The 23,848-nt window shown below is 44.7% G+C and overlaps 2 protein-coding genes and 1 pseudogene across 3 annotated transcripts; 1 reads left to right on the forward strand and 2 right to left on the reverse strand.

Moving 5' to 3' along the window:
• Window positions 1-573: 573 nt before the first annotated feature.
• Window positions 574-2,619, reverse strand: LOC149397877 (uncharacterized). 2 transcript variants are annotated; one of them, XM_089615510.1, is made up of 6 exons: window positions 2,518-2,619; window positions 2,182-2,420; window positions 1,920-2,060; window positions 1,702-1,830; window positions 1,155-1,330; window positions 574-762 (listed from the first exon to the last, which is right to left on the reverse strand). In XM_089615510.1, exons 3-6 carry the CDS (start codon window positions 2,037-2,039, stop codon window positions 657-659), a joined length of 531 nt encoding a protein of 176 aa, XP_089471636.1. In that variant the 5' UTR covers window positions 2,040-2,060; window positions 2,182-2,420; window positions 2,518-2,619; the 3' UTR covers window positions 574-656. The 2 variants fall into 2 exon arrangements, with proteins under 2 accessions (XP_089471636.1, XP_089471635.1); XM_089615509.1 differs by lacking the exon at window positions 2,518-2,619 and having other exon boundaries at window positions 2,130-2,210.
• A 7,058-nt stretch (window positions 2,620-9,677) lies between these two features.
• Window positions 9,678-10,316, forward strand: LOC149397878 (secreted RxLR effector protein 161 pseudogene; annotated as a pseudogene).
• A 9,113-nt stretch (window positions 10,317-19,429) lies between these two features.
• LOC149397879 (uncharacterized) lies at window positions 19,430-21,156 on the reverse strand. Its single transcript, XM_089614733.1, has 4 exons — window positions 20,953-21,156; window positions 20,739-20,867; window positions 20,193-20,368; window positions 19,430-19,790 (listed from the first exon to the last, which is right to left on the reverse strand). The coding sequence occupies exons 1-4, from the start codon at window positions 21,070-21,072 to the stop codon at window positions 19,652-19,654; spliced, it is 564 nt and encodes a 187-aa protein (XP_089470859.1). The 5' UTR covers window positions 21,073-21,156; the 3' UTR covers window positions 19,430-19,651.
• Between the last annotated feature and the right edge of the window lie 2,692 nt (window positions 21,157-23,848).

Raw genomic sequence — 23,848 nt, forward strand, 5'->3', positions numbered from 1 at the left:
CTTACACTACTACAAAAAAAGGACATTAGACGTGACAAGAAGCGACATATGTCACTTTTAAAAGCCAAAATGTCACTTCTAATAAAGGCGTCGGACTCCATCCTGTCCAACACGGCTTCGGCTTGCTAGTCAACGCCACATCTCGTTTGTCTCCACAGTCGATCATTGTGGTGCACCACACCTATCGCCACCATTGGAAGAACAATAATAGCTTGATGGAAATCATCAAATGGGCATTGATGTTCCTCTCAGAGTATTTTTTGTCTTCGGTGAAGGTTTAACTTTTTAGTTATGGCTATGCTTCATTGGTTGGTCAATTTGGAAATGTCGGTCATTACTCGTAGCAATTCTTAGCAAGGATTTTGAGATATCTCATGCGAACCTACACGCTAGGAGTATAATTCTGTGAGATACACTAGGTTTCTATCTAAACAAAATATAGTCTTTTGATTGTTTATTTGTGATTCAGTAACTAATATGTTTAAAATCTTTAAAAATATTCACATAGCAACCCTACAATGATAGATTTTTATAACCAAACGACATATTATCAACCCTACAATAGTACAATGATAAATTTTCAAAACCAGACGACATATGATCCACAAAGAAGCTGTTTTTGTTGTTGTTACTAAAGAAAGAAATCTATAGACATTTCACATTTTCTGCTTTTTGCTATTAGGGGTAATTTTAACACTGCCATCGGAACCCCAACTCTTGCTGCTGGGCGGAGAAACACTGTCTTCGGAACTATCACTATTGCTGTTAATAAAAAGAAACACAATGCAAACTGAGTAACCAATCAAATAGCATATAGAAGAACCTGCAATATTATTATCATGAGAATGATAGTTTATTTTTTCCCATCTGCAATATAAAGTACAGTTTGCTAGACAACAAAAGGCTATCGAAGCTAGAACAAACAGATGTTAATCGTTTATGTAAGCTCTTCCCTTTATTCACATACCAAGACTATATGACATCAACATGTTAACGTACATATTTATCTTTCATCAACTCGAACAACAATTCAACTTGACCACCGCCAAAAAAGAAACCCTTGCCTAATTTTAAATGAGGATTGAGTTGAGAGTTTGGGTATCAGTCAAACACACACGAATCAAGGAGTTAAAAACACATTAAGAATGAAATACCTTGAATAGTGCTTTGCAAGCCTGAATATGTACAATTCCCATGGGTTCGAAAAACGTTCATAGACCTTGGCTTCGTAAAAACATCCATCGGTGCACTGCAATGTCATGTACGCGAGCATACCAACCATCAGCTTTGAGGTCGCCCTTACAAGTCTGTGAAACCCTAAATTAGTACCCTGCAATGCAAATGTGAAATCAGAATAGTACAAAATTCGCAACAACAGATGTGTATGTTTGTTTGGGGAATATTCAAGCATATCGTCTACACAAACAATTATCCTTATGTTACTACTTTTTGAACTTCAATAAGTAGTATTTATTGTCTTGATCGATTAAATTCTAAATATACTAATCATAGATTATTCAAATTCTTTCTTAGGATATTAACTCATATTGGTTTCACTTTTCATAGTCAGAATATACTCTAGAATTTGTTTGAGATGAGACAAATTATTCCACAATCGGTCAATTTTGAAAATATATCTACTCTGAGAAATTATAAAAAAAAAATACTCCAAATTAACCAGAGATATATTTAGAAACACACCTTGAGCCTGTTGAATTCTTCAACAGCAAATATGGCTAGACAAACAAAGCTTTCATCGGATAAGGTCTTCTCGGTGCTGGGTTGAAGACACCCAAACCAGTCCTCATCGGGTTGGTCACAATCAAAACCCTAGAATCAATTCATGAATAACGATTAAGTATCGGCAATAAATTTAAAAATTATCAAAATAATTAAACGAGGGGAATCAAATAAGTAACCTCGGAAGCCTGGACACTTTTCAAGTATTTGTAATATATGGGGTCACAAACGTAACGCTCCGGGTCTTCCAGATCCGAGTCCTCATCGAGATCAATGTATTCAATTTCCTGAGTTTCCATGTCTCGATGTAATTTGTGTTCCTATAATAAAACAGAATCAGAGTTGAAACAGGCTCAGAGAGAGAATGGATTACAAGTTAAACTACATACCCGAAAACATGAAACTCTTTACTATATATAAGGAGGAAACTAAACTACACACGTTTACTTGACCCGTAATTTATAACTCAGCTCAGCCCAACCCAGCGGTATTATGACACTTGTATTGGTTGGATTCTCGGAATGGGTGAGAAAGTACGATTTTATCCTTTTTATGACTCTTATTTTTTGCCGATATATTTCTCTCGTCCTTTGACATATCCTTCTCTATTTCTTCATCGCAAAATTGCTTTGAGCTTGGGTTTGACATCTCCTAACGAAATATTATAGCTTGCAGAGTAGCTAATAAAAAAATTAAAAAAAAATTAAAAAAATAAAAGTTATTTAGTCTTCAAGAAGATACAGTAAATTCAAGCTATTGTAAATTTGTGATCTTCACCGTCGTAGATGAGTTCATATCCGAAACACGAGCTCTTCCACCACGTAATAGGCCTGAGGCACGTTCTCGTTCATCGGAGCAGACCCGCCAAACTAGCGCGAACCGTAGCCTCCTCCTCCGACGGCCCTGTGATTGGGTCCGGTGTGCCTCGGCAAAGTATTGTTCATGTGAGGGTGAAACTCTTCGTCGTAGAAGAATCGCATCGCCGCATGTCGCAGATCTCGATGATCCGCTCGTCGTCTCCTTCCTTCCTTCTCATCGCCGGAATTGTTTTTGTTCTCCTCCCTCTCGCGGTGGCTCTTCCTCGTCGCTCGCTCTGATCGTGGCATGATCCACATGAGCGAGGTCGATTTAGGTCTCGCTTTCAGTATATATATATCCGACCTGATCCTCAGTAGGGGCACTAATTCGCACATTTAGACAACCAGATCGTATCGCTTCACTAACTTTTGATGAGCTGTTGCAGCAGAGTATGAGGCGGCAATAAGCACTATATTTCTCGAAGAGAGTGCTGAGCTTCTCTTGAGAGTTTGTCAACCTCATTGAGCACCAAGATTGGCATAATAGACCAGAATTAAGAATTATTGAAATATTAGAAGTAAAATAAAATAAAATAAAATAAACAAAAAAGATCACACGCCCAGCTCTATACACACAAGAATTTAAAACTTCCTTAAGATATATGAAAATGGAATAGAAGCTCTCTAACCTCAATCGGAATCATGACAAAAGTAATTAACACGGCGTATGACTTACCTTTGAATCCCTTTTTCCCTTTGGTATCAATTGGCCTATTCTTAGCCATCTCTTTGATTATCTCTTGAAAAATGTATCTATCCTGAAACCCTGCATCACTGGGGTTAAGTTCCACATGGTTGGTGCTTGACAATGTGGTTAGCTCTAAATCGATGGTTCTACTTCCAGCCTGAAAAACAAACAGAAACTCATTATGAAATAGTTAAAAAAAAAAGTACCATGTTTCTGAAAAACAAACAGAAACGCATGTTTCTCTTGTTAGCAATATTGACGTAAATAAAAGACAATTTGCATGGAAGAAAATTACACGTAAAATAATTACAAATAAACCGGCTAAACCTTTGAATCGGAAAACAAAACGGAAAATTAGTCGAGGCCCGTTGGACGGTTTCCTTGAAGCTTTTTATCGCCCTCCCACGGATGCTGGAAAACTTGAGCGAAAGCCTCCCAGGATACAACGACTAGCAGAGGCAAGCTTAGCACCAATACACTTGACTCTCAGCGAACTAGGACCTGTGCAAAACTATCACCACGACAAGAAAAGATTTTCTGGGAAAGAAGGAGCTCGAGAACAGTGGGAAACAAAGGAATTCGTGTGTCTTCTGAATGAGAGCTGAAGCCTCTTTATATAGGCCAAGGCTATGGTTTGAACTTCAAAAACGTCCAGCCATAAAGGCATTAACGCAGGCTATTACACCCAGCCATTTAACACACCGTTTTGAATTCAAAACCATGCGAACAATCCAACGTTTTCAGCCTTAATGGCATTATTACACAGCCATAATGCGCACATAAAGCTCAAAACCATTGCATTGAAGCATACAAACCGTTATTTGAGGTATTAACTTTCAGAAGTGAAATTGGAAGTAAAAAGAAAGCCCGAGACCGAGACATTCCCCGAAGCCCGAGCCCGGCCCGGCCTGGCGGCGCGCGTGTGTGTGCGCGCGAGGGGTTAAGAGATAACTCACCCACACTCTCCTCTCTTGCACTTGCTTGACTACTAAAGGAAGAGGATAGTATTTAAACACTACCACAACACACATCCCCAACCAATGTGGGACTCTTGGTTTTCACTTCCACAACACAACAACAATTGTGTTTCTTTAGCCTACTTTGAGCATCAATTTCTCATTCATCTTAGGTCCGATTTTGGCAAACAAATATTCAATTTTATAGCCCTCGTTACGAGGAATCCGTATCACTTGGAATTATTCAATTCTGATGAGTGGAACCCACTCAAATTGTTGACACAAATCAGCCATACACATGTTAATAAATAATATTTATTAACTTTATTCCAACATCTCTTTCCGGTCCTCATGCGCGCCAGGATCGGAGATGTGGCGGTGCCGCGGGAGGAGGAAACACTTGAGAGAGAGATAGAACTTGGGAAAAAGTGTAGGGAACCCAATTTTTTTTTCTTATTTGTCTCTGACCTACAGTAAAGTAGAAGAAGTCATTTTAAAAATAAAAAATAACAAAATAAATAAATAAATAAGATAATAAAGTAATAGCAAATATCATTAAAATAATACAAGTGATAGAATTGAAATTTTTTCATTTTTATAGATTTCTGGAAAGTGGAGTAAAATAACTCCTAGTGAGCAATTTCTCTATCTTCAATTACAACTTAGTCCAATTACACAAAAAAAAAATAAAAAATATAGTCCAACTCATTCCTAACTTTTTGGGTTATTTTCTTATTTATAGGTGGTTAAACTTGTATATATATTTTTTTTTTAAGGCGTTAAACTTGTATATTATTTTTACCATAGAGTGTCCATTTGGGCCATATGCTAAACTTTGGACGAAGCAAAAACATAAAGAAACATGTTGGGGACATTGCTGGTAAATATATATAAAGCGTTGCTGAATAGGGATAAAGACAATGCATCTTTGTTTCTATCGCTACAAAACAGTGGTCACACATAGACTTTTAGCTAGTATTATTTTCTCGAGGAAAGGTGTTATGATATTTACGTATGCAAGTCCGCGTGGTCGTGCAAGTAGTAATTTGTAAATACAAGTCGATTCCATCGACCTCGATTACTTTTCGAACCTTGACATCGTCATCGATGTAGGATTCGAATCCGTCTACCTCGGCCGACTCGCGGACAGTAAATTCATCGCCGTGAAGCACCTACACCACTATAACTGACAGCAAAAAAGAGCCTTCTCATCAAAATTCCTCTGCAACGATATCCTAATCCTAACGGTATGTGGGAGCATATCTCGACCCAAAAATAGCATTGGGCCACGTGGCCCAATTCCCAAAAAAAGAAAAGAAATTGAATTAATTAATCCTCACCAAAACAACCGAATAAGGAAATTATGTGAGCCTGTCCCAAATGGTATTGCGAGCTCGATCCACGTCCGCGGTATACCTTGACAAAGTCGAAGTCAGGGAGATCTCACCTGAAGGTTCAGAAGGTTGACGAATTCCCAAGATATTTCAAATAAGGAAGCGACGTGGCAATCGACAAGGTGAAGAAGAAGGAAGCTAACTGCACGTGTTTCCGAAAATCTCGTATTTCGCCCCAATATAAATCTCTTCGACCTAAGGAGATTTCGGGACCTTTTTCCCTCTTTTGAATCTTGATACATATTGCTCTCTGTTCTCACGAGTTCGCTAATTTATTTCACTCTTTATCGAACTCTTCCTTGTTTGTATTTGCTTCCAATCAATCATCTACCCAAGCATGAATCAATCATCGACCACTTTTAGTTCACCGTCCAAGCTGAGATGTCGAGCATGTGACTCAGTTTGATACGGAGACTATGGGTTGATGAATGTTTGATAAATCTTAAAGTATAAGAAATAACGCTTTCAATTCGAATAAATTAGAAATAACAAAACTTTATTTTATTAATAGTTTCAGCGATAATTTACATAAGAGTTTTCTCGTGGGCAAGAATTCCTAACAGTATTCAAATAAAAAAATAGATTGAGAATGGAGTTATTTATAAAATATACTCGAAAATGAGATAGCTTAGGAATATAGGTCAAATATTTGGGGAGCTTTTTATTTATTTTGCATAAGAAAGTTCATAGTTCATAGTTTCCATTACTTGTATGATTTATGTCATGCCCGCTGTTTCCATGTAATAAAACAATTTAGTTAACTTCGATGGAAGTAATTAATGCTATAATCATATAATAAAGCATTAAAGGCTATTTAGTGAATCTTGATATAATTCATGCAGGGAAGGAGTCGATTTTTTTTTAAATATTTTTTTGCCTATTTTTGAATATATTTCTTCTTATTTTACCTTAAATTTTTAAATAGCCCCCATTGAGTTTTTTTTTTACAAAATAGCCCTCCTAATTTAATATTTTTGTATCCGTCCTTGAATTCATGGACACCAATGCCTTTTGTACAAGCAGTATGCCCTAAACTATTTTATATGCACATCGAGGTAGGATATAAGAATTACGAACTTATGATAGTTTGATACTTATGTGTTTATCAGCATCTCACTTTCTTTAGTTGAGAAGGTTATATTTAACTTTGTTGTGGTGAATGTAATCATGCTAAGCTGAGTTAGCTGCCACATGTACATCATTGTGTATAACAAAAGGCCAGCTCAGCGTGCTGTTAGTTAGGGCACGCGACGAGCACGTACCTGTACGTGACATGTGTTAGTTCAGTTAGTTACAAGCGTGCTACACACGCAATACGGTGTATATGTATTATTGAATTTAATCGAGTAATAGCTAGTGAGAATCAATTTACGATCAAGAGTTATTTTCTGATCAAATCTCAATCCAAATTGAAGAATTGCACCGATCAAGCCATTATGTTGTCGCTCATGTCCTCATTTTCTGAATCCATGCTTGACTATGTCTCAAGGTATGAGAACTTTTGCACATATATGGTCCACTCTCCTCTAGCTCTTCGTCGGAAGTTCAAAGGTAAGGCTAATGCAGCTTAGAGTTCAACTCCAGACTATTTAATTTGAATTGGATGAAGGGTAAATTATATTTATATATGCTTAAAGTGAGAATAAAAGAGAGAAAAATAAATTCTCTCTCATGACGAGTACCTCCTTGTGACTTTGTTTTGGAAAAAAAATATTATTGGTAAGGGACCTCATTTTAATCTTACTTTAGGGGGGAAAAAACTTAATTTTGACAGGGTTTATTTGATTTTAGTCGCGTCCATTTCCTTGATAAATGGAAAATGGCCGGTTATAGTAGTGATTTTATTGTTTTGGACCAAAATATTGAGTTCCTTGGTTTCGAGACTTTTAGTAGTTGCTCATGTGAGCAAGTACAATCTTACCCTTTAGTTTGATTTTTTATGTTGAAAATACCCACAATTTTGACTGGTTCAAGTTAAAAAAAAAACCAACTCAGTTTCACTTTCTTCTACATTCGCGCTCTCTCTCCTCCGGCGGTTTCTCTCTCTAAAACCATCACACTCACGTCGCCGAAATCGTCGGGAAATCAACAACAGCAGCAACAACACATTCTCTCAGGTATATCTCTACATTCTCCATAATTTTTTCATATCTCTACGAAGTCCTCTTTCTTCTCCATTGGTTTTTCGGAGACCTAAAAACCTAAATCCCAGAAAATGACGACGGCCAAAAAATTTCACCCCTAATTTCCATCGCAAACATTCGATGATTATTGTATGTCAGTTGAGATTGACGTTGCCAAAATGGTCTAGCTGAATCGCTAATCAAGCGCCTCCAGCTTATTGCCAGATCATTGATAATGAGAACAAAGCTCCCTGCTTCAATATGGGGTCATGCAATATTGCATACTGCTGCATTAATTCGCATCCAACCAAGTGCATATCATAAATACTATCCTCTGCAACTTGCATTTGGCCAAGTACCAAATATATCTAATCTGAGAATTTTTTGATGTGCTATTTATGTGCCTATAGCACCATCTCAAAGAACAAAGATGGGACCTCAAAGAAGGCTTGGAATTTATGTAGGATATGAAAGTCCATCTATTTTTAGGTATCTAGAACCTCAAATTGGTGATGTTTTTACAGCACGTTTTGCTGATTGTCATTTTGATGAAGAAAATTTCCCAGTATTAGGGGGAGAAATGAACCAACTGGAAAGGGAAATTACTTGGTCTGTACCAACATTATTGCATCTTGACTCTTACACAAAAGACTGTGAAGGAGAAGTGGAAAGGATTGTACATTTGGAAGGTATTGCAAATCAACTTCCTGATGCGTTTGCAGACACTAAGAGAGTGACTAAATCATACATTCTAGCTGCAAATGCTCCTGCGCAAATTGATGTCCCAAAAGGACAATTTGAAAATAAAGTCACTCATGAAGTCAAAACTCGCCTGAATTGTGGAAGACTATTCGGTTCCAAAGATAAAAATCCTCGGAAAAGAAAAGGAGCAGAGAGAAAAAATTACCCCAAAATGGAGGAATGTATTCCAGAAATACAAAACGAGGAAAACCGAGAAATTTCGATTAATTATGCCAAAACAAGTATACAATGGAACCGAAATGATGAAATCAATGATGCATTCTCATATAGTCTTGCATGTGATGTCATGGATGAAAATGATGGAGATCACGAACCTAGGTCTGTTACTCAATGTAAAAATAGACACGATTGGGGTAAATGGAAAAATGCAATTCAAACCGAACTTGACTCGCTTAACAAGCGCAAGGTCCTTGGACCTATAGTACTCACACATGTAGATGTGAGAACTGTTGGATACAAATGGGTATTTGTGCGAAAGAGAAATGAGAAAAACGAGATTGTGAGATACAAAGCTCGACTTGTTGCTCAAGGTTTTTCTCAAAGGCCCGGAATTGATTTTGAGGAAACATATTCCCCTGTAATGGATGGAATTACATTCAGATACCTAATCAGCCTAGCATTGCACGAGAAACTAAATATGCATCTCATGGATGTTGTCACAACTTATTTATTCGGATCGCTAGATACTCAAATATATATATATATATATATATGAAGATCCCTGAAGGATTCAAGATGCATGTAGCATCTAGTTCAAAGCCTAGAGAAAAATATTCCATCAAATTACAAAGATCTTTATATGGGTTAAAGCAATCCGGGCGAATGTGGTTTAATCGCTTAAGTGAATATTTAATACAAAAGGGTTATGTCAATAACTCTCTTTGTCCCTGTGTATTCATTAAGAAAACAACATACTGGTGTGTGATCATCGATGTTTAAGTTGATGATTTAAACATCATTGAGACTGATGAAGAGATCAAAGAAGTAATCTCTTACTTAAAAAATGAATTTGAAATGATAGATCTTGGGAAGACAATATTTTGTCTTGGCTTACAGATTGAGCACGTGAAAAATGGAATATTTGTGCATCATCAAATTACACAAAAAGGGTGATAAAACACTTCCATGTGGATAAGTCAAATCCTTTAAGTACTCCAATGGTTGTCAGATCCATATATGTGGTAAAAGACCCATTTCGTCCATGTGAGGAATCTGAACATATTCTTGGTCCTGAAGTACCATATTTCAGTGCGATTGGAGCCCTTATGTACCTTGCTAATTGCAATCGACCAGATATAGCTTTTGCAGTTAATCTATTAGCAAGATTCAGCTCAGCTCCTACAAAGAGACACTGGAATGGGGTCAAACATGTGCTTCGTTATCTTCAAGGAACGGTTGATTTAGGATTATTTTATCCTAACAAGACAAAACCGGTTTTGATTGGTTATGCAGATGCATGTTACTTATCAGATCCACACAAAGGGAGATCTCATAATGGATATGTGTTTACGTATAGAGGGATTGCGATTTCTTGGCGTTCTCAAAAGAAAACGCTCGTTGCCACATCATCAAATCATGCGGAGATTATAGCACTACATGAAGCAAGTCGTGAATGTGTATGGCTGAGATCAATGACGCAACATATCAGAGCCACCAGTGGTCTTCCAACAATCGAGGACTCCATCACACTTTATGAAGATAATGCCGCATGTGTTGCTCAAATGAAGGAAGGATTCATCAAGAGTGATAGAACAAAACACATCCCTCCGAAGTTCTTTTCTTCACTCAAGAGCTAGAGAAGAACAATGTTATCAGCATCCAGCATATTCGTTCTTGTGATAACTCATCTGATCTCCTTACAAAGGCGTTCCCCGCTTCAACTTTCAGAAAACATGTTCATGACATTGGAATACGTAAACTGCAAGATTTATAGAAATGATGCACCTATGTCTGCATCAGGGGGAGCTTTGCATAGATGTACACTTTTTTTTTATTTACTACGGTTTTTATCCCACTGAGTTTTTCCTAGTAAGGTTTTTAACGAGGCAGTATGAACACGTAAATGTACCAATAAGCATCCCAATGGGGGAGTGTTGTAAATAATTGGTGTTATGAGGGATTTTCCTTACCCAAGAGAAACATCAAGCCCAACCCAAAAAATCAAGGAACCTAGCCCTGCCAGGAGCAAGGAGGGAAGGATCCAGCCCCGCCGAGGGCAAGGAAGGAAGGACCCAGCCTTGCCAAGGGCAGGGAGGGAAGGATCCAGCCCTGCCGAGGGCAAGGAAGGAAGGAATGATCCGGCCCCGCCGAGGGCAAGGAAGGAAGGACCCAGCCCTGCCAAGGGCAGGGAGGGAAGGACTCAGCCCCGCCAAGGGCAATGAGGGAAGGACCCAGCCCTACCAGGGGCGAGGAAGGGAAGACCCAGCTCTACCAAAGGCAAGGAAGGAAGGACCCGGCCCTGCCAAGGGCAAGGAAGGAAGGGCCCAGCCCCGCCGAGGGCTAGGAGAAAAAATCCCAGCCATGCCAAGGGCCATGAAGGAAAAATCCCAACCACGCCAAGGGCCAGGAAGGAAAACTCCAAGCCGACCTCCAGGCGAGCTCGACCCCCGGGCGAGCTCGACCCCCGGGCGAGTTCGACCCCCGGGGCGAGCTCGACTCCCGGGCGAGCTCGACCCCCAGGCGAGCTCGACCTCCGAGCGAGCTCGACCCCCCGGGCGAGCTCGACCCCCCGGGCGAGCTCGAACCCGGGCGAGCTCGACCCCCGGGCGAGCTCGACCCCCCGGGCGAGCTCTGCCTCCAGCCAAGCTCGACCTCCGGGCGAGCTCGACCTCCAGCGAGCTCGACCTCGAGGCGATCTCGACCCCCCAGGCGAAGCTCGACACCCAGCCAGGGTCGACCTCCAGGCGAGCTCGACCTCCAGGCGATCTCGACCCCCAGGCGATCTCGACCCCCAGGTGAGCTCGATCTCTAGGCCAGGCCCGACCTCAAGGCCAGGCTCGACCTCCAGCCAGGCTCGACCTCCAGGCAGGGTCGACCTCTAGGCCAGGTCCGGCCTCAAGGCTAGATTCGACCTCCAGGCAGGGTCGACCTCCAGGCCAGGCCCGACCTCAAGGCCAGGCTCGACCTCCAGCCAGGCTCAACCTCCAGGCAGGGTCGACCTCCAGCCAGGCTCAACCTCCAGCAGGGCTGACCTCCGGGTCAAGCCCGACCTCCAGCCAGACTCATATCTGGGGAGGGGGGGGGGAGCCCGGGTAGATGACGATTTTACCCCGACCCATCATCACACCTCTATAAAAACCTCCACTTTTCCAATTTGGAGGTAAGTTGGCTCATACTTACAAAACATCTGCTTCTCTCTCATCAGAGCTTCTCTCTCTAGAACTCGAAGCACGACACCTAGACTAATGTTGAGCGTCGGAGTGCCCGCCGGAGGAAACCCCTCCGCGGTCCTTTAGCTCACTCTCTTCTCTTTTCTCAGGTGACGAGTCGTCGGAAATCCTTTTCCGGCACGGCGGAGGTACATGTGTTGGGACAACTTCTCCGTTCGACCACCGCGCGGTCATAGGATCCGGCCCTATACCGAACCGCGGACCGGTTTTCGTGTTGATTCATTTTCAGGCATTAACATTTTGACGCTAGAAGGAGGGGATCTCTCGAGCAACAACCACGAGATTCCACCGGCAAGTCTTTCCTCCACGGCTTTGAAGGTTCACCATCTTAGGTACCGAAGAACGTGATCAGGAACCCTTCTCTCGAGATGGCCAACCGCGTGACCGTCTCCGAAAACGCAGCCCCCCGCCCCGCGGGGAGCATCGCGATGAACACTCGGGCTCAAGTCCAGGCCCGCCAAAACCAGGCTCACAACGCCCCCCCAGGCGAGCGTGACCTCCGACCCCGTCCAAGATGAGAGGGACGCGCGGATGACGCGCCTGGAAGACAATCTTTTCAGGCTGACTGACGCGCTGGCCAGGATCGGGGGGTACCAGCCCGCCTTGGAAGGAATCTTCGGGGGAGGGGAGCAGTTGGAGACCCTGCCAGAGCGTGAAGGGCGCAACCCCAGGCCAGACGAGAGCGAGGACGCCCCGGACCCTAGCTCCCGAGGTACCGACCGCGTACGCGCCCAGCGCGCGCCGCGTCATCCCGAGGTACCGACGAGGCGCCCTCACGAAAACCCACTTCCCCAAGACTCTCGCGCACACTCTGTCGCACACACCGACGCGTCCCGACGGTCGGCCTTCGCTCGTCTCAGTGGCAGGGAAGAAATGACGGACATCGAAGACTCGCGCAGGTTCCACCCGCCCCGCCGCGTCAACATTGCAGGACAGGCAGGTAGGAATGAAGATCTCAGGCACCACCTCAACCGCCAATGGGAGATCCCGCGACGCCAATCTCCCCCGAGGAGGGCAGAGTCTGCCAACACCATAGGAGCCCCCCTCGCTCCCTCACAAGGACATGCAGGCAAACCAGGCAGCCGAGGACACTGGACGAGTGGTCATGCCACCCCCCAAGGCGACACAGCCGACCCTTGACATGGAGTTAATGAACCTTGTACACAGGTTGCAGAGGGAGATACGGGAACTCCAGGCGACGCAAAATTCGAACCCCGCGATACGAAGCATGGTCGAAGGCACGGCTTCACCCCTCGCCCCCGACCCAAGTCTCCAAGATGTCGATCGCGAGTGCACACGGCGCGCACTGCACCGCCCACATATGTCAACCAGCTGACCCGCGAGAACCCGCCTCCCCAAAACACACGCGCGCACTCCGTCGCGCACACCGACGAGTCCCAATGGTCGGCCTTCGCCCGCCTCGTAGGCAGGGAAGAAGTGGCAGACAGCGGCAACTTGCGCCAATTCCACTCACCCTGCCACGTCGACGTACCCAGGCGGGAGGGCAGGGATGAAGACCGTAGGCACCGCCCAAACCGACAATGGGATATACCACGACCCTAATCTCCCCGGAGGAGGGCGTAATCCACGAACTACGTGGGAACACCCTCTGAGAACCCGCTCCCCCGTCGAGACGTGCCAACAAGCCAGGCAGTTGGGGACACAGGACGGGTGGTCGCACCGCCCCCCGCGGCGATACCACTGACCCCCGACGGCGAGCTAATGAATATTGTGCAGAGTTACAGAGAGATGCGGGAGCTCCGAGCGACAAATCGAGTGCCTCCAACTGAGAAGATAAATTGAGGACCTCATACAAGGAGGTCAGCTTAAAGAATTCTTCTTACAGACGGTAACTTCCAAGGGGGCCCTGCTAGCTGGCGAGCCCAGACCGTCGAACAATGACGGCTTGAAAGCACGAGGGTCACCGCTATCCGCAAGGATGACCGAGGGAAGGCGGCAACGACCCCACTCAATATCTTGCAGAACGACTGTGAAGTCAGCCTCATAGAGTTTGTTCAGCAATCTCTGCAAGATTTCACAAGAAACTGGGGGGTTGATGATGAACAGGGACTAGAGATGTAAAAAACGTCCAACCCAACAGCGAGGAAGGTGGCAAGGTGCCCTCCGGGGCACTCACGCGGATCAGAGACGTCAAGTACGTCCAACCCAACAGCGCGGAAGGCGGTGAGGCGCCCTCCGGGGCACTCACGCGGGTCAGAGACGTCAAGTACGTCCAACCCAACAATGCAGAAGGCGGCGAGTCGCCCTCCGGGGCACTCACGCGGGTCAGAGACGTCAAGTACGTCCAACCCAACAGCGAGGAAGGCGGCGAGGCGCCCTCCGGAGCACTCACGCGGGTCAGAGACGTCAAGTACGTCCAACCCAACAGCGCAGAAGGCGGCGAGGCGCCCTCCGGGGCACTCACGCGGGTCAGAGACGTCAAGTACGTCCAACCCAACAATGCAGAAGGCGGCGAGGCGCCCTCCGGGCCACTCACGCGGGTCGGAGACGTCAAGTACGTCCAACCCAACAATGCAGAAGGCGGCGAGGCGCCCTCCGGGCCACTCACGCGGGTCGGAGACGTCAAGTACGTCCAACCCAACAGCGAGGAAGGCGGCGAGGCGCCCTCCGGGGCACTCACGCGGGTCAGAGACGTCAAGTACGTCCAACCCAACAACGAGGAAGGCGGCGAGGCGCCCTCCGAGGCACTCACGCGGGTCAGAGACGTCAAGTACGTCCAACCCAATAGCAAGGAAGGCGATGAGGCGCGCACGAGGCACTCACGCGAACAGGGACTCGAGGCATCAACGATGCCCAGCCCGACAGCAAGGAAGGCGGCGAGGCGTCCACGAGGCACTCACGCGAACAGGGACTGGAGGCATCAACAGTGCCCAGCCCGACAGCAAGGAAGGCGGCGAGGCGTCCACGAGGCACTCACGCGAACAGGGACTCGAGGCATCAAAGTTGCCCAGCCCGACAGCAAAGTAGGCGTCTAAAAAACACCTTTACAAAGAAATTTTCGAAGATGAAGACCGAGAAACTAGGTTGGAACGCCAGACGGACGATAAAAAACATGTTACTGCAAGCAATATATTCAACATGGTACGATGACATCGAAAAATAAAGGATAAAGACAACTCTCATTCCACCATCTGAATACCACAAAAGAGATTTGGAGTAAATATCCAACCAGATGATGCACAGTCGACTACACCATCCCCAAAAGTTATAGTCTAACTAGGCGTAAAACAAACCGTGCTATACCCGAGAGGTGGCGACCCCCGATGCATAGAACTGGGAAAGGCGACCACGACGGACCGGAGAGACCTGTGCATCCACAAATGAGGTGGAAGAGATCCGACGGCGATCGGATCTGGCCCGTGCACAAATCGCGCAAGGAAGACGGGGCCAACGCCGGGCTTGGTGCAAGAAAAGTTACTAATGAAGCCCGGACAACGGGCGTGCCTTGGTCGGCATGCATCTCGAAGGCACATCGTCCCACATGAACAAAGTTTGAACACCCCTCTCCCGGTATGGAGAGCTCAGGCGACGAGGTGGGAGCTCGGGAAGGAGCACCACCGAGCTCAACACTGAACCCAAACTCAAGTTCCTCGTCGAGGAAGAAGAGATGAACAGCCACACGAGTAGAGGACCCGAGCGCTCTTCTAAAAATCTCATCCGTGCACCCACCCACCGCCTGCGTCGAGCTGGAGAGGCATGTGCATTTGACGCCGGCCTAAAGACAGAGCAAGAAGCTTACGCCTGCGCCGAGCTAGAGATGCCTGCGCACCGACGCCGGCCCGGAGACGGAGCGAGAAGCTCGCGCCTATGCCGAGCTCGAGAAGCCCGTGCCTACACCTAGCTAGAGAAGTTCGTGCGCTCACACGGGGCTGGCGAGGCTCGCGAGTCCGACGTCGGCCCGGAGACGGAGCGTCCCGCCGAAGCCGATGGAGAGAACTCCCGGCCGAGCGCGATCTTCAAGCGCCCGCCACGCGCGTCAGAGATCTCGCCACGTACGACCGAGATCTGAAAGTGCTGCTCCTCGTCGTGGCCCAAGTGACGACCCCCGAGGCGTGGCCACAAGTAGCTCAGATGATGAAGAAGAAATGAAGGGGAGGAATTCCAATTTGTCAGATCTACAACTTGGTTTTGAAACCCAGAAACTCACAGTCAGCGCAATTGAACTGGAAATCGAGAGCGGTCAGGAATCACCGGACAAGCGACGATCCACCTCACAAATTCGTGAAGTTTCTTGAATAACAAGTCACCTAAGAAACTGGGGGGTTAATGTTATGAGGGATTTTCCTTACCCAAAAGAAACATCAAGCCCAACCCAAAAAATCAAGGAACCTAGCCCTGCCAGGAGCAAGGAGGGAAGGATCCAGCCCCGCCGAGAGCAAGGAAGGAAGGACCCAGCCTTTCCAAGGGCAAGGAGGGAAGGATCCAGCCCTGCCGAGGGCAAGGAAGGAAGGAATGATCCGGCCCCCCCGAGGGCAAGGAAGGAAGGACCCAGCCCTGCCAAGGGCAGGGAGGGAAGGACTCAGCCCCGCCAAAGGCAAGGAGGGAAGGACCCAGCCCTACCAGGAGCGAGGAAGGGAAGACCCAGCTCTACCAAAGGCAAGGAAGAAAGGACCCGGCCCTACCAAGGGCAAGGAAGGAAGGGCCCAGCCCCGCCGAGGGCTAGGAGAAAAAATCCCAGCCATGCCAAGGGCCATGAAGGAAAAATCCCAGCCCTGCCAAGGGCCAGGAAGGAAAAATCCCAACCACGCCAAGGGTCAGGAAGGAAAACTCCAAGCCGACCTCCAGGCGAGCTCGACCCCCGAGCGAGCTCGACCCCCCGGGCGAGCTCGACCCCCGGGCGAGCTCGACCCCCGGGCGAGCTCGACCCCCCGGGCGAGCTCGGCCTCCGGGCGAGCTCGACCTCGAGGCGATCTCGACCCCCCAGGCGAAGCTCAACACCCGGCCAGGGTCGACCTCCAGGCGAGCTCGACCTCCAGGCGATCTCGACCCCCAGGCGATCTCGACCCCCAGGCGAGCTCGATCTCTAGGCCAGGCCCGACCTCAAGGCCAGGCTCGACCTCCAGCCAGGCTCGACCTCCAGGCAGGGTCGACCTCTAGGCCAGGCCCGGCCTCAAGGCTAGACTCGACCTCCAGGCAGGGTCGACCTCCAGGCCAGGCCCGACCTCAAGGCCAGGCTCGACCTCCAGCCAGGCTCAACCTCCAGCCAGGCTCGACCTCCAGCCAGGCTCGACCTCCAGCCAGGCTCAACCTCCAGCAGGGCTGACCTCCGGGTCAAGCCCGACCTCCATCCAGGCTCGACCTCCAGCCAGACTCATATCTGGGGGGGGGGGGGGGGGAGGAGCCCGGGTAGATGACGATTTTACCCCGACCCATCATCACACCTCTATAAAAACCTCCACTTTCCAATTTGGAGGTAAGTTGGCTCACACTTACAAAACCTCTGCTTCTCTCTCATCAGAGCTTCTCTCTCTAGAACTCGAAGCACGACACCTAGACTAATGTTGAGCGTCGGAGTGCCCGCCGGAGGAAACCCCTCTGCGGTCCTTTAGCTCACTCTCTTCTCTTTTCTCAGGTGACGAGTCGTCGGAAATCCTTTCCGGCACGGCGGAGGTACAGGTGTTGGGACAACTTCTCCGTTCGACCACCGCGCGGTCATAGGGTCCGGCCCTAGACCGAACCGCGGACCGGTTTTCGTGTTGATCCATTTTCAGGCATTAACAATTGGTATGCTCAAAAGTCAAGAATATTGGTAAATAATTAACTACCCTACACCTAACTTATTGACTAATGTACACATTTTTTTACTATAAATACATGAGTATGATGAAGGGAAAATCCATCCCAATTTATACAATTCACTCTTTCATTTTCTCTCTACAATTTACTCTCCATACTTCTCCATTCTCTTTTCTAAAATTCCTACATTACAAGTGTTTAAAGAGTTTTCGATTTAAGTTATTCATTTGATTTTTCATAACAATATATATAGAGAATGATTGTAAATGCCATCCTATATTGATTTATAGTGCTATTTGCAGCTACAAAGTGACATAAATCACATTTTCAAATTGAACCACTATAAATCTTGTTATGTATTTTTTGCTATTTTTTTTATTACATCTTTTGTTTTGAGCGGATTTCGGTGGTGAAATCCCTATAGTCCCAAGTCCATGTAATAGTGTCATCCTAAGTCAAACGAGCGTCCTAAGTCAAACAAGAGGCAGGACCGTCCCAAATCAAACGAGGATCATCGATCTTAATCCATCAATTATAAAAATATATATGTATATAATATAGGGCATTGTAGCAAAATAGCCACTTTGAAACTATAGATTTTGTTTTTAGCCTATGTTTCATAACTTTTAGGGAAATAGCCAACGTGCTTAGGTGTCAATAATTAATAGACTAATTTGCCATTTTACTTAATCAAATGGAAATAATGAATATATTTATATTAAAGAATAGGCAATAATAATATAAAATAACAGAAAATTTCAAAATTGTTATACGTGGCACGCTAATCTAGAACGACTCACCAAGATTGGCGTTACTGTTGAGAACTTGTCAACACAGATAATAAACGTAAATTACTGGAAATTATCTCATTCTTGAATGGAAATAAATGGAAATAACTGTAAATAAATCATCTGTAACAACACAGTCTGTACTATTTTTTTAAAAACCAGATCTGAGATCTGGGTTAAAAAAAACTCAGATCTAGTTTCAAAATAAATGGAAATAATTGTAAATAATATACTACAGAAGCTTAATTGTAAGGTGCGCCTCCCATCGGGGAAGGCCGGGCCCAGGCTGCCCGGGCCTCCATCGCCACCGCTCGCCTGCCAAACAGTCCCGGCGTCGCCGCCCAGGGCCGACACGACCATCCCAGCGCCCGGCTCGACCTGCGCGACTCCACCCAGGCCGCGCGCGCCCCCAGAGCCGCCTGGGTCTCATCTGGCGATGCTTCCGGCGCAGACAGCGCCGACGAGGGCCGGCGCACCTTCGCCCGGGCCCGCCTCGCCGAGCACGCCTCCACGCCGGTCGACTCGGCTCTCCCCGGCGCTCCTAGGCCGACGCCACCCGGTGCCGATCTCGCCGGGCGCAGCCACGCTCGGGTTGGAGAGAGAGAGAGATAGAGAGAGAGAGAGAGAGAGAGAGAGAGAGAAAACGCCCAGATCCGATTTGTGGAGTGGCTGGAGAGAGAGAGTGAGAGAGAGAGAGAGAGAACGTGGATAATGATTCCAAAGCAAAATAACTTCCTCCTACGTATCAGGAACAATTAACGCACAAAAAAAGGAAAAAAAAAATATGCTAATTAAAAAACTGAGGACAAAAAAGTAAAACATAATTTGCCACCTATTACGTTTGGCTATTTCCCTAAAAAACTCCAAACATAGGCTAGATCCCAAACCTAACGTTTTAGGCGGCCTAGTTGCTTATAAAACTCTATAATATATATAAATAAAAATTAAAAAAAAGGAAAAAAAGAAACGCACAGCAATTAAAATGTGTTAGTCTAGATTGATAGTTTCTTTGTGATTCAGCAACTAAAATGTTTAAAATCTTTCAAAATATTCACATAGCAATCTACAATGATAGATTTTCATAACCAAACGACATATTATCAACCCTACAATGATAAATTTTCAAAACCAGACGACATATGATCCACAAAGAACTGTTTTTGTTGTTTTTTCTAAAGAAAGAAATCTATAGACATTTCACAGTTTCTGCTTTTTGCTATTAGGGGTAATCTCAACACTGCCATCGGAACCCCAACTCTTGCTGCCATTGCTGCCATCGGAGCCCCCACTCTTGCTGCTGGGCGGAGAAACACTGTCTTTGGAACTATCACTATTGCTGTTAATAAAAAGAAACACAATGCAAACTGAGTAACCAATCAAATAGCATATAGAAGAACCTGCAATATTATTATCACGAGAATGATAGTTTATTTTTTCCCATCTGCTTTGCAAAGCAATATAACGTACAGTTTGCTAGACAACAAAAGGCTATCGAAGCTAGAACAAACAGATGTGAATCATTTATATAAGCTCTTCCCTTTAGTCACATACCAAGCCTATATGACATCAACTTGTTAACGTACATATTTATCTTTCATCAACTCGAACAACAATTCAACTTGACCACCGCCAAAAAAGAAACCCTTGCCTAATTTTAAATGTGGATTGAGTCGAGAGTTTGCGTATCAGTCAAGCACACATGAATCAAAGAGATAAAAACACATGGAGAATGAAATACCTTGAATAGTGCTTTGCAAGCCTGAATATGTACAATTCCCATGGGTTCGAAAAACGTTCATAGACCTTGGCTTCGTAAAAACATCCATCGGTGCACTGCAATGTCATGTACGCGAGTACACCAACCATCAGCTTTGAGGTCGCCCTTACAAGTCTGTGAAACCCTAAATTAGTACCCTGCAATGCAAATGTGAAATCAGAATAGTACAAAATCCACAACGACAGATGTGTATGTATGTTTGGGGAATATTCAAGCATATTGTCTACACAAACAATTATCCTTATATTACTACTTTTTGAACTTCAATAAGTAGTATTTATTGTCTTGATCGATTAAACTCTAAATATACTAATCATAGATTATTCAAATTCTTTCTTAGGATTTTAACTCATATTAGTTTCACTTTTCATAGTTAGAATATACATAGAATTTGTGTGAGATGAGACAAATTATTCCACAATCGGTCAATTTTGACAATATATCTACTCTGAGAAATTATAAAAAAAAAATACTCCAAATTAACCAGAGATATATTTAGAAACACACCTTGAGCCTGTTGAATTCTTCAACAGCAAATCTGGCTAGACAAACAAAGCTTTCATCGGATAAGGTCTTCTTGGTGCTGGGTTGAAGACTCCCCATCCATTCCATATCGGGTTGGTCACAATCAAAACCCTAGAATCAATTCATGAATAACGATTATCGGCAATAAATTTACAAATTATCAAAATAATTAAACGAGGGGAATCAAATAAGTAACCTCGGAAGCCTGGACACTTTTCAAGTATTTGTAATATATGGGGTCACAAACGTAACGCTCCGGGTCTTCCAGATCCGAGTCCTCATCGAGATCAATGTATTCAATTTCCTGAGTTTCCATGTCTCGATGTAATTTGTGTTCCTATAATAAAACAGAATCAGAGTTGAAACAGGCTCAGAGAGAGAATGGATTACAAGTTAAACTACATACCCGAAAACATGAAACTCTTTACTATATATAAGGAGGAAACTAAACTACACACGTTTACTTGACCCGTAATTTATAACTCAGCTCAGCCCAACCCAGCGGTATTATGACACTTGTATTGGTTGGATTCTCGGAATGGGTGAGAAAGTACGATTTTATCCTTTTTATGACCCTTATTTTTTGCCGATATATTTCTCTCGTCCTTTGACATCTCCCTCTTTATTTCTTCATCGCAAAATTGCTTTGAGCTTGGGTTTGACATCTCCTAACGAAATATTATAGCATGCAAAGTAGCTAATAAAAAAAATAATAAAAAAAATTTTAAAAAAAATAAAAGTTATTTAGTCTTCAATAAGAGACAGTAAACTTAAGCCTATGATTCGCAAACAAGCTATTGTAAATTTGTTATCTTCACCGTTGTCGATGAGTTCATATCCGAAACACGAGTTCCAAGTAATAGGCTTGAGGCACGTTCTCGTTTATCGGAGCAGACCCGTCAAACTAGCGCGAACCGTAGCCTCCTCCTCCTTGTGATTGGGTCCGGCGAGCCTCGGCAACGGATAGTTCATGTGAGGGTGAAACTCTTCGTCGTGGAAGAATCGCACCGCCGCATGTCGCAGATCTCGATGATCCGCTCGTCGTCTCCTTCCTTCCTTCTCATCACTGGAATTGTTTTTGTTCTCCTCCCTCTCGCAGTGGCTCTTCCTCGTCGCTCGCTCTGAACGTGGCATGATCCACATGAGCGAGAGGTCTCGCTTTCTGTATTACTTCCCGGTCCTCATGCGCGCCAGGATCGGAGATGTGGCGGTGTCGCGGGAAGAGGAAACACTTGAGAGAGAGAGGAAAAATGAAGGGAACCCAATTTTTTTTTGTTATTTGTCTCTGACCCACAGTAAAGTAGAAGAAGACATCTTTTTAAAAATAAAAATAAAAAGATAATAATGTAGTAGCAAATTTCATTAAAATACAAGTGATTTTTGGGTTAGAGTGTTTTAGTCTGTTTCTTATAATACAAGTTATGTGCACTACTTAGTCATTTTCAGCCTTTTTTATTTGTTGTTATCGTTTTTATCTTTTACTTATACGACTAGTCGTTTTGACTAATTCCATAAGTTTGCTTGTATATAAGGAATTAAATTCATTTACAGTTATTCAATCAAATCAATACAGTTTTCTTTCTTCCGATATTCGTTCATAGATTATTTCTCTCTCTCGTTCTGAGATTTCAATATGGTATCAGAGCTACTCCGCTCTTTCTGATTTTCTTCTCCGATCTCAGGCGTTTTTCCTCTAATCATCTTTGAGCTCCTTTCCTCTTCGCAATCATGCCGGATCAGGAAGCTTCATCGTTGGAATCGCCGATCACTGGAATCAACAACAACCAGAGACCTAGGTCTGTTCTTGATGATCCATACTATTTGCATCATTCTAATTCTTCTGGAGGTTCTCTTGTCTCGAATGTTCTTGTCGACACGAATTACACGGCGTGGAGAGTCGATCGATGCTGATTATCCTTGAGGCGAAGAACAAATTAGGTTTCATTTATTGTACTATCAAGAAACCTCATCCGGAGGATCCAGATTTTGTTCGACTATGGAGTCGCAACAACAGCACCATTGTGGCGTGGATCATGAACTCTGTGAGCAAATAAATTGCTGGAAGCCTTCTTTATGGAGGAACGCCCAATGAAATTTGGAATGATCTCAAAGATCGATTTCAACAGAGTAATGGTCCACGGATCTTTCAGCTCAGACACGAATTTGTCAATCTTGCTCAAGATTAGAAGACTATTGGCGTCTATTTCACCAAGTTGAAGTCTCTCCATGAAGAATTGTGTGAATTTAAACCAGAATGCACTTGTGCTTGTTCTTGCGGAGGAAAAGCGAAATTGAATGATTATGCTCAATCTGAGTATGTCATTCAATTTCTGATGGGCCTCAATGACTCCTACACTCACACGCGTGGTCAGGTTCTTTTGATGGAGCCTATTCCACCAATGAGTTAAGTCTATGCACTTCTTACTCAAGAAGAGACTCAGAGAACGATTGAACTGGATGTTCTTGCCAATACAGATCAGTCAAACTCTCTAGCGATGTCGGTCAAGGATGATCAAAAGAAGTTCCAAGGTAAGGATCGTCCGATGTGTACTCACTGCAAGATGTTGGGTCACACTATCGACAAGTGCTACAAGATCCATGGTTTCCACCAGGATACAAATTCAAGACCAAGCCTCAAGCTAATGCAATGGATGTTACTGGTATGGGAGGAATCATCGACGGATCAGTCCTGAGCAACACCTCTACCGGCCTCTCATCCGAGCGAATCCACCAGCTAATCAGCCATCTCTCCAATCAACTCACCAATCAAGTGTCCACCTCAGGAGAAGTCAATCTCACTTCTTCAAAGGCAGGTTTATATGATTTGGTTAATTTTTCTCATTCTTGCACTAATTCTTCTCTAGGCACTTGGATTATGGACTCTGGTGCCACTAGGCATCACTAGTACAAAATATAGCATCAGGTGCGACTTTTTTCGCACCTGAAAGTGCAAAAGTCGCACCTGAAAGTACTTTCAGGTGCGACTTTAGATGCGACAAAGTCGCACCCGAAAGTCCGCACCTGATAATCCTCTTGATTATCAGGTGCGACAAATCGCACCTGAAAGTCTTATACTATCAGGTGCGACTAGT

Source organism: Urtica dioica, chromosome 5 (genome assembly GCF_054948205.1).
Source record: "Urtica dioica subsp. dioica isolate 48M chromosome 5, U.dioica_male_clone48M_v1_H2, whole genome shotgun sequence".
Taxonomy (NCBI): Eukaryota; Viridiplantae; Streptophyta; class Magnoliopsida; order Rosales; family Urticaceae; genus Urtica; species Urtica dioica.